The following is an 11498-nucleotide window of genomic DNA, read 5'->3' on the forward strand; positions in this document are numbered from 1 at the left end:
TGATTCTGCTCATCCTCGTCTGCACATCTGTTCCTGCAGATTTGACGTCATTGTTGTTTGTGACTTTGATCCAATTTGCAAAAACCGCATTCCTCGTGTATTATTATTTTTTGAACCCAGACTCCATTAAAAAAACAATCTGGAAACGAGCAAATGTCTGAACGAGGCCTTTGTATGTTGCTGTGAAAACAAAGCACACGGCATATGGATGACTGTGTTGTTTGGTCGTTGCAAATCCACTCGGAGTCAACAAAACCAAAAGCTTAGTGCATCACCCCTGTGTTCAGGCCATCCCACGTCAGCTGACCCGTTAGCCTGAGGTGCACTCTTCAGCAGTTTCGATCCCCAGATCTCTCTCTGCATGTTTGAGTGTCCTTGTGCAGAATAAGGAACCTAAAGTTCTCCTGAGGTTCTCCTCACGGTGTGTGAGTGTCTGTGACAGTGCAGGGCAGAAGTATGATTATGTGAAGGCTGAATGATAAAATGGCGAGTAAAGCGCTTGGAGCGGGCTGGAAAGGAGCTAAAGACGTGCAATCCATTTACCCCAAACCGGTCTCTACCATTCATTCTGTGCCATATCGTCTAATGTGCTTACCACTTAGCCTCCATCGCTCCCTCATCCCTGCTGGGTTTTTGGCACTCTGCCCCCGTTTACGTGATCACTCACCGGATGACTTTACTTCCTCTTACTCGCCCGCCTGCTTTACTGACCTTCGCCTGCTTTAGATCATGAGTGAAACTGAACTTCAGACTTAACTACTCGGCTCTGTGTGACACGCTTTGGGGCCGCTAACTGATGCTTCTGGCGCATGGACTTATTCCTTAAGGGAGGCGCCCTTTGTGCCCCAAAACCTGAAGTGTGCCGCTGTGGTTTAGAAACAATAAAATCAGACTCAATCTTCAGCTATGACGATTGTCTCTTTGACTCACACGTTTTAAAAAGACACAGAATGTAATATAAACCTGCAGGTTCCATGGGATCTGTGTGTGCCTGGTTCTGTCCATGCCGTGCACTCCTCTCTAGTCCATGCTCGTGTTTCCACCGTGTCTCCAGCAGGTGCCAGAAGCGCCACCATGCTCTCTTTGACCCGTTATTGGTGCCATGGTCATTAAAACTGATATCTATATGTGGGTCTAAGTCTAATATTGTGGCATCATGACAACCCTTATATTTAGAATAGTTAGCATGATAGCATGCGGTTTCAGACACAGTTATAACCGGAGCACGGGTTAAACGTTGACACCTGATTGGAGGTGTGGATGACTGTGCAATCAATGACGAGTAATCCGCTATATGGGTAAGGGGGTTAAGGGGTGGGTCAAATTCTCTTCAGGGCCCCAAATGCCTCGGGGGCCGGTCCTGTGAAGTGAATCTGTCTGCAGAAATACACACCATCTCCACGTTGACATTTTGACACACACACACGTAAGCGTCTGAAGCTCTGATGTGACGGCGAGCTGAGTCTCTGGACCAGTCCAGCAGACAGCAGGAACACACGGCCGAGGACTCTATCCAACCTTCTCACACACACACACACACACACACACACACACACACACACACACACCTCTCTACACACACACGCACAGACACACACACACATAAGCGTCTGAAGCTCTGTTGTGACGGCGAGCTGAGTCTCAGGACCAGTCCAGCAGACAGCAGGAACACACGGCCGAGGACTCTATCGAACCTTACACACACACATCTTTTCACACATTCACTCTCTCAGGCACTGTTGAGGATATCATGATCACCCTGTAATGTTCCCTAGTCTGTCATTTAAATCCTGTTTGTTTTTGGTTCCAAACATCTCTGCACGGTTGAGACACCGTGTCGTTAAACAGGCGGCCGATTTTATTGGTTTGGATGTGACTGAGGGAGGGAGTGAGGGAGGGGAGAAAAATACAAAATCCTGGGATGATTTGATTATTTTCTGCAGCCAAGCCCCGTGCAGAGAAAGAGAGACGAAAGAGAGAGAGAGAGAGAGAGAGAGAGGGAGAGGGGAAGCTTTGGATGAGTCAGGAGGATGTTGATATGTTTTTGAATCTGTTGTGTGCTCTTGCTCGTTGCCAGGACGATCATGGGCCCGCATGGCATCAACCGAGCCGTACAGAGGCTGGAGTTCTGCGACTGCAAGAAGGGACTGGGTGAGCGTCTTCCTCCTGACCTCTGTGACCTTCTGGCTGTCGAAATGATTTGTTTCCCATTAGACGTGTCTAACCTTACCTGGGTTAATATGTGCATGCACAGGTGTGAAGATAATCGGAGGTTACCGCGAGTTCACGGGAGAAGAGTTCGGCATCTACATCAAGCGGGTGATAGCCGGTGGGCTGGCAGCCATGGACGGTGGGTCGTTGTTGTTTCTTTATTCTAAGTTATTAATTCATGCAGTTTTATAATCAGTGTTGACAACATGATCCTCCCTCACCTGTTCGCTCTGTCTCTCTCTGATTGTCACTCTATGTTCCAGGTCGGCTTAAGTCCGGCGACCTGATTCTGGATGTCAATAACATCAGTCTGGCCGGGGTGACCAATGAGAGGTGACATCAACATGTGTTGTGTCTGCAGTTTATGACAGTGTGTGTGTGTGTGTGTGTGTGTGTGTGTGTGTGTGTGTGTGTGTGTGTGTGTTTTGGCAGTGGTATTTTTAGGTAACAGTGATTTTAAATTCTTAAGCCTTGCTCGTAGTGAAGCTCTTTCAGTTTAAGATTTTCAAAATGTCCAACACTTTGATCCTTTCTGGGTCTGGATTGTCAGCGGTGGAAGTGTTCTGGTTTCCGTTTGTATCTCCTTTGTAGTCCGAGCTGTATTGACCAATCTCGTATCAGCAGGCTTTGGCGTCCACATCAATGTCAAACCAGCTCCCAGGGGCGATATTCTAACTTTGATTTATCCATCTTTATAAACAGAGATCTGCATTAAAGTGCACTGTTTGATTACATGAGGCATTTAAGTTGTGTACTTTATATGTATGCCATGTTCACCTGTACACCAGCTGACAGCCTGTCCTGTCTCCTGATAGGGCGGTGGAGATCCTGCGGACCGCCTCGCTCTCTAATCACATGTCGCTGCTGATCGCCAGAGACGACGAATCCAGGTAGGACTGAACTCGCTTTCATGTAAACACTCAGGTTTTTCTTTCTTCTGGTTGCTTTTTGAAAGTTAAGTTGTAATGGACAACAACTCCCATGATCCCACACTTCTTCATGACATCATCAAACTGTCTTGTTGATGTTGTTGTTTTGATCGGCTGAGTGGCAGAGATTACAAAATTCTGTGCTCTGAAACCAACAAAATGAGGTCATTGTTTGCTCTTTTTTGGGAAGACTCTGATTGGATCATTTACCAAACACCTCTGTGTGACTATAACTGCTTGATGATAATGCTTTAAAAGGGAGACTATCTGACTGTATCGTCATGACAACAAGCCTTAAGACCCTCTAAAAACTGGACCTGAGATTTCATCATCACCTAGAACCTTTGTAATACCACAGTGAGAAACATTTAGGTTAAATGTTGGTACTTTGTCCGACCTTGGTGTAATCTCATGTAGGAATGTGTCAGTCTGGCGGGCAGCGTCCTGCGGTTCACCAGCGGGAGGTAACCTGACCTGGCACTCTGCTGTCTCCTGTGCTTTTCCACGTATCAGCCTGCCACGCAGAGACAAATGCACAGTGACACAATAAGGCCGCTGTGCTGTCCGTCTGCCCGTCCACGGGGTTCGAGCTCCAGATGATCGCAGACAGATCAGCAGAAACAGAACACTCTGGTTCAGCGTTGTACTTTTGTCAGAATGCTCAGCAGGCTCCATTTAATAACGCTCTTTTAGACACTAGCACAGTTCATAGTCCTGCAGTGAAAACAGGAATTATATCACAAGTATCTCAGGTTGCTTTAGGGATGTAAATGTGGGTCTTTGGATTAATCTCTAAAAAACTGACCCTTGATATTAAAGCAGAGAGTGAAGGCGAGGGATCACTGGAGGTGAAGCCGTTAGTAATCTGTTGACGTCTGTCGTATGCATTATCTATTAAAGCTTTTTTTGGGAACTTTTTAAAAATGCAGAACAAACTGTGTAGCAAAAAAAATCACAGACAACATCGACTGTCAGCTGTTGTCTGACAAGCTTTTGATGAAAGAGCTGCAGACAGAAATAGAGCAGTGGAACTGAAATGGTAAAAAATGCATGAAGTGATAAAGGAAGAATGCAGAGGGAGTACCAAGGAGGACACATTCTTAAAAAGATGATTTTCTTTTGGTAAACAAGACAAATGCTTCAAAGATAATATGCAAAAAAATAATGAAACTCTTTCTGATTGATGGTCATACATTTTAATTTTTTAATAGTTATGTGTGTATTTGTGTTTCAGGAGGGAGTTTGCTGAGCTGATGGAAAAGTACGGCTCCAATAACGTCACAGCTTCAGGACGGATCTCCCCGACTCAGCTCTCCACAGGTAAACACACAGATACGTAGACGTGTTTCTCAATCAGGATGTGCGTTGACTAAATACAAACTGTTAAAGAATAGAAGCCGTACATTTTCCTTAAGCATGCTGAAGCTCCAATAAAGGTTTTGAATGTTTACAAAAATCCTAATTTTTTCTAGTTCCTCTTTTTTTTTTAAATGTCATCCCTTTTTAAACATTTTAAGATGCAGGTAAGCAGTATTTAAAACAAAGTCCTCACCTCTGGATATTCAATCATTCTTAAAATGTTCTCACTTTACAAACCTTTCGTAATCTTCTAAATATTTCTACATAGTTGTGCTCTCTTTTTTTAAACATCCTGAGCTTCTAGAAGTGTTTTAAAGGTGACATATCCTCCTCCTCTTCTTCAGTGTAAATAAGTGTCAGAGCTCCTCAAAACATGTTTGTGAAGTTTCTTGTTCTAAATCCACTCTGATCCTGTATTTGATCATGTCTATAAACCCCTCTATTTCAGTCCCCTCTATGTCCCCCTGTCTGTGTACAGTCTGTCTCCTCCTGCTCAACTGTCCAGTGTCTTCTTCTCTTGTTTCTGTTCAGGGAAGTTCACAGACACGGCCTCCTCCTCCTCCTCGTCCCGATCAGAGAGTCCTCAGCTCCTCAGTCCTAAAGAGGGAGTCACTGCCTATACCCAAAACCCCCCTTACAACGCTAACTCCGCCTACACCATGCACACGCCCACGCACGCCTTCAGGTAAACAGGATGCTCACAGCGGCACAATTCATTTTAAATATAAATTAACTCTGGATCAGTACATGCTAAAAGTAAAATGTCAGGTAATTCTTAAATGCGCAACTTTTTTTTCAAGCTAATTAACACTGACCCCTAGTGTTTAAAATGGGTACTGCAGTCTAAATTCTAAACATCATAGAGAGCTGTCTCCCCCCCTCCTCTCTAGAGTCGATGCTCACACAGGTCACCATGTGGTGGACTCTGAAGCTTCAGTGTTTATCCAGCTCTGCATGGGTCTGTAAACCTTTCTGTGTTCTAACCTCTCTCCATTTTTCAAAAGCATCTCCAATATTGATCCTAGTTTGAGCACGTTTCTGCTCGTGGAGCTTATTAGAAACATGCAGAGGCTTTTTAGGTCGGGTACAATCACTTCTATCTGAACCACTTCTCTTGCCCGCTTCCATCGCTGCAACACCTGTTGACCTGATAACTGCTCTCATATCTGGCAAACCGAGGGGCGTCCAAAACGGCCGTGTCGGGTCTCCTTAAAAGCGCCTACCTTCTCTGGTCCAAACAAATCCAGAGCATTCAGGAGCAGAATCTAAAGTTAGAAGGAGGACATACTGACTGCTGCATTGTTGTCAGATAAGCCAGCACTTCAGCACAGCATGTTTCCTTAATGTCTGATCAGATAGTAAGATACCTTTATCATTTCACTCTCTACACATCTCATTGATAGATCTTTTAAATCTATTGGTACAGATGCAAGACAGAAACAAAAAGACTTCTTTATCATTTATTTGACCCTTGTACTCAGAGTAAAGTTGGTTAAAGAAGTGAGATGGACTTTTAATACTTTACATTTCTGCATATTCAATCTTAAAAAATTGAAATTTTGACCTTTATCGATGCAAACGTGAAACAAATTAAAATTATTTTACACTGATTTACCGCTGTGATTATTCCGCATATTATGCACAATAGAGTCTTTTACAATCAGCACATTAGCATTATCAGAAGCTTCTTGTTAAAATCAATGTTTGTCTTATTGGATGACGGTTACATAAATACGGGATAGGAACACCGGTAACGGCTAAAAATAGCCTGAAACATTTTCATCAATTTCCAGAGTGTTGTAAGAAGACTGAAGAGAGAGGAAGAGGAGGAGGAGGGTAACAGATTATGTCATGTGGGATTGAATGTAAGCGGCAGCGGCGGCGTGGCTTTGTAGTTTTTAATCATGCTTAGTGTCATCCTCTCTCCCCGTCTCTCTCCCCAGTGACAGCATCATTCAGTTAATATGCGTCGCCAAGGGAACAGGCCTGGGGCTGGTCATCAAGGGTGGAGCCAACCGAGCAGAAGGACCAATGGTGTTCATTCAGGAAATAGTGCCTGGAGGAGACTGTCACAAGGTCAGCGCCCTCAATGAGTGCTTAACGCGTGAAAGATCCTACAAAACCATCAATTTATTTCACACAAACAGAATGAAATAGTGAAAGTGGAAAAAAAACAGGAGGAATGTGTGATCTGTACTGAAATATGACAAGAAATATGTGTCAAATTGTGGGAAAAACAGAGTTCTACAAACAAAAAGAAAGCCGGAAAACCAACAAGAAAGAGTCAATTCAAAGCCTGTAGATTATTGAACTTGTACTTGTTCAGCACATTTGTGTGCACAGATTGTCCTCCGGTTTTTAAAGTTCTGATGAAGAGGTCAAAACCTTTTTATTTTTAGATTACTTAGGTACATTACATTTAAATATATTGACACATTGACTCAAGTGATTTCTTTTTTTCAGTTATCAAAACATTACAAACATGTGCTATCTGTCTAAATTGCATAAAAACATTGGCAACTTTTCGGTACTGACACATTTCTATGCTATCAATAAAAAATAAATAACTGAGATTGTTTTGTTTTAAATCGAAAATAAAAAAGTATCCAACCTTTTCGGTGATACTAGTTGCAGCAGTGATGCTAACTTCTAATCGTCCTGTCCCACTAACTTGTGGTGTTCCCCTCGGCACTGTCCTGTGACCCCTTTACTTTTAGTTTACTTCTTAAACTGAAAGATGTTGTCAAAAAGCACAGAATTCACCTAAAGCGTTACGCAGATGACACCAAGTTTTATATCAAAACTCAAAAAGGGTTTTAGCTTGCAGGGAAATACTCATAACATGTAATCACTGTATTAATAGCTGAATGAATATCAATCTCAGATTTTTCTCTTATTTCATATTTTTATCCACCTTGTGCATATCTTATAAATACGCTTGTATGTTCTGTAATAATGTTTGGTTTGAAACTTAAGGCTGCTTCAGTGTTTTAACCAAAAAGGCCGTCAAATGAACAACAGTATTGTAATCATGGAAGAAGAAAATGTACCAAAAGTCACAGAAAATATGTTTTTGGATTTGGTCCATGTAATTCCAGGACCATGAAGTGAATGTTTCTGTATTTTTTGTGTTGTTTCAGGACGGCAGGCTGCAGGTCGGAGATCAGCTGGTGTCCATCAACAAAGAGTCCCTGATCGGAGTGACGTATGAGGAGGCCAGGAGCATCCTGACACGCACCAAGCTCAGGTCAGAAACCCCCGCAGACAGAAATTATTCAAGATGCAAAAGAAGTTTGACTCTAAAATAAGATTCTGATAGAAGAAAAGTCACGATACACTGCAAAAACAGAAATCTTAGCAAGTGTATTTTTTCTCATTTCAGGTCAAAAATAGCTCATTACACTTTTTCTAAGCCACATTCACCTGACGCTCCAGATAAACATCTTCTTTCAAATTCAAATTTGACTTGTGTTCCTTGAAATGGGATGTACGTACTTGTTTAGATAGATTTGCTCAGATTTGTATTTTTGCAGTGTAGCTGTTTGTTGAAGTTTTTGTGTAAACATTTTGACTCTATGATTAACTTTTGGACTTCATTCTGATGCTAAAACAACAAGCGGATAGTTATTATATGATTTATTATTTAGTTTTAAATGTCTCTGTGTTTCAGACCGGACCCCACAGTAGAAATTGCCTTCATCAGGCGGAGGTCATCCTCCAGCTCCAGCAGCGGGCCTCACAGCCCCATCTCCCTCCAGGGACCCGGCGGAGGAGTCGGACCCCAGACGAGGAGCCCGGGGCTGGGGGTCATATCTCCTCAGCCTGCTGTAATCACCAAGATCACCTCGAGCCGAAACCCGGCCAGCGAGACTCTGCCGACCGTCAACGTGAGCCAGGTGGGAGGTCCAACACAAAGAAACAAGACGATGATTAAAAAGAACGACTCATTTTCTCTTAAACTTTTCATCTCCATTCCAGGAAAAAGACACAAAATAAAACAATATCAACCTCAAAAACTAATGTCAGATTGTCTCAGAAACTATTTAACCCAGCAGGGGAGAGTGGAGAGAGGGATCCTCACACATGAACACACTCTTATTAAAACCACTATTTACATATTGTTAAAATGTTTGCAGGTGCGAGTGCCTGCGGCCAGAACAGAGCCGACATGCATCCCCTCGCCACCAGAGGGCGACAGAATCACAGAAACACACCCTGGTATGTTCCTTCATCCTCTGATACTCTGGTTCTCTCTCTCTCTCTTTCTTCTTCTCTTCCTTTCCACATAATCACGACACATATTTCTGAATAGATTTTGATATGTCTTGTTTTGTTTTGCATGGATGTTAATAACAAAATAAATCTGCATGGATATGTAATGGAAGAATTAAAGAGTATCCTAAAAGAGCTAAGTAATTATCAGGAGAGAAAATAACTGGAAATAATTTAGAGATAAAGAATCGCCCTTCATAAAACTGCAATGCTTTAATTCTAGTTATAAACCTTTGACCGAAACTGGAAATTTAGCCTTTAAATCTCAAGTTGCATGAAGTTAGACGCAGTAAACACACCTCTTTCTGTTGCTTCAGACAGAGGTGGACTTGTTTTCCTGATCACTCTGACTCTTATTTTTTCACTCTAACTGCACGTGGCTGTTGGCGCCGCTGTTTGTGAATTAGACTGTCAGAAGCCGTACAATCCTTTATGGAACAGACCCGGAGTATAATGTCTAACATCATGTCTTTCTGTGTCTGTTTCTCCAGAACCTTCCAGCGGTCAGCCTCCTCAGACCAAATGCTCCATCAGCACCAGCTGTCGCCTCAAACTGGACCGACTGGAGCAGGTAGGGGCGTCCATGTGTGTGTGTTTTCAGTATTTTACATATTCACATCTCCTCATGTTCTCATCACAAACTGGCTCAAAGTGAAGAATCAGACATGGAATAAATGTTCAGGCTAAATACATATATATGTCTGACTGGAAAATAAAATGTAATCTTTGTAGCAGAGCTTCGATCCTCCATCGACGGTGCAGCTCTGAATATGTTTACGCTGATACAGACAGAAAGCTTGGAGGTCAGATTCTGCCCGCAGGCCTCAGCTGGCGTCCCTCAGCAACAAACAACAACAGTTCAGGGATTGTTAAACTGTTAAAAAAGGCAAACGTCTTCATGAACTGAAGATATCATTTTCCAGACGAGGGTCAGCTCGCCTTCATCATCGCAAAACAAAAGCAAGAATGATGACGAGCTGTGAGCGGTTTGTATCCTAACATGACAGCAGGATGTGTCTGTTTGTCAATGTTTTTGTCAGGGCAGCGGCACAGTGTGTATTGATCTGTGTGTGTGTGTGTGTGTGTGTGTGTGTGTGTGTGCGTGTGTGTGTGTGTGTGTGTGTGTGTGTGTGTATGTGTGCAGGCTCTGGATCTGCTCGGTCTGAAGCCCACAGAGGCTCAGTGGCAGACGTTCAGGTCCAGACTACGACCGGATGCTGCAGGGACGGTGGCCTTCACAGGTACTTATCTAAATCCTCTCTTACCTCCTCTCCTCCCTTTATTTAAAAACCTCTGCTCAACCCTCTGAAGTTTTTTTTTTTTTACAGCTTCCTGTAGTTCATGCAGATATTTAACTGTCAGATTCTCGTTAGCTGTAGTCTTTAGGCTAATGGAGCGGACATCATGCTGCACGCCTCGATCTGTTTTCTCTGAGAGTTTGGTGTCATTGCTCATCTCCCTGTTCTGTGTTTTTTGTGTGTTAAATATGTGAGAATCATAATGCAGGGTTTGTAGTTTCACTTGTACTTTGACTTCTTCTAACAGCACCAACGCAATATTTATTTATGTTTAAATCTTCGACTTGGACAAATGTTTTTCAAGGACTGGAAATTATTAAAACATTTTTGGATAAATAATGTTTTGGACAATAATTAGTGTATTTGTTGATGTGGCAGTTTAAAGTACATTTTAACAATGGATGGATGAAAAGCAGGACTGTCAGAATTAAAGGCACAGTATGTAAATTCCACCACCAGGGGGCGCTCGATCAAAACAATAACAAAAAGATGACGTCGAGACTGCCGGGGAATCATGGGAGAAATCCTCTCTTCTACTTTTTTTTTAAATGTGCGATTAATCTCGTGCTATTTTGTCCCTTTAGGCGTGCCGTAGATAAGCCTCCTCAGTGTCTCCCTCTGCTTTCTAAATGCAGTTAAGACAGTGTGCAGGAATTTGTAGCCCAACATTGGGCACCTTCTATTTGTGTTGCCGTGGTATGAAACAGGTTTCAATATCGATTGTTTTTTACTGGATTTATTTCAAAGTTTAAATATCATGACGACCTTACACTCTGAGGAGAGAAGTCTATGACATCACAGGCTGTATAAATAAATGAAAGTAACACCCTGCAGGTAAACCCTCTGTTTGTGTTTGCAGATTTCGAGGTCCTGATCCGGGAGCAGTTTAAGCCTCAGCTGGAGGAGCTGGGCGTCACGCAGGCGGGCTCCAACTTCACGTCTGATGACCTTTACAGTTTGCTGGAGTCACACACCAACACGAACACACAGGTACGAGCTCCCTGCAGACACACACACACACGTTTTAACAGCTGTGAACTTTCCTCTCATGTTTACTCTGCTTGATTTATCAGATTCATTGTTGAGACATTTCAAAGCTCCAGTGTCTCAGATGTTTTAGATTTGTTGTGTTTTATTTGCTTTGGACTCAGAGACTCAGAGACTCTGCAACGAAACATCTCTGACTTTTTGCCCCGTTTTTACAAACCGAACAGATTAATCGATTAAAGGAGAAAACTATCAGCAGATCAATCCAAACGGAAAATCACCATTATTACAGTTTTATGCAAAAAAAGTTCAAATTGAAAAATCTGGAGGAAGATGAATCTTTTAAGGCCCTGTGTCACTAAGGACATTTTTAATACAAAACTAAAGTAGTTCAGTGTTTCAGTGTCCGATGTTTTTGGTCGCTGTGCTAACATCGCTCTCT

At 42.7% G+C, this 11498-nt stretch overlaps 1 protein-coding gene across 3 annotated transcripts in view; it reads left to right on the forward strand.

The window, feature by feature from the left end:
• The window catches only part of stxbp4 (syntaxin binding protein 4), a 50779-nt gene that overhangs the window by 6694 nt on the left and 32587 nt on the right, over positions 1-11498 (forward strand). For all 3 annotated transcript variants that reach the window (XM_061027495.1, XM_061027494.1, XM_061027493.1), the window contains exons 2-14: positions 2078-2151; positions 2255-2350; positions 2475-2544; positions 3027-3101; positions 4375-4460; positions 5031-5184; positions 6443-6575; positions 7640-7746; positions 8170-8395; positions 8636-8717; positions 9263-9342; positions 9916-10012; positions 10929-11059. In XM_061027495.1, the coding sequence (XP_060883478.1) occupies positions 2078-2151; positions 2255-2350; positions 2475-2544; positions 3027-3101; positions 4375-4460; positions 5031-5184; positions 6443-6575; positions 7640-7746; positions 8170-8395; positions 8636-8717; positions 9263-9342; positions 9916-10012; positions 10929-11059 (1411 nt within the window). The remainder of the gene's footprint in view (positions 1-2077; positions 2152-2254; positions 2351-2474; positions 2545-3026; positions 3102-4374; positions 4461-5030; positions 5185-6442; positions 6576-7639; positions 7747-8169; positions 8396-8635; positions 8718-9262; positions 9343-9915; positions 10013-10928; positions 11060-11498) is intronic.

Source organism: Labrus mixtus, chromosome 21 (assembly GCF_963584025.1).
Source record: "Labrus mixtus chromosome 21, fLabMix1.1, whole genome shotgun sequence".
Classification (NCBI taxonomy): domain Eukaryota; kingdom Metazoa; phylum Chordata; class Actinopteri; order Labriformes; family Labridae; genus Labrus; species Labrus mixtus.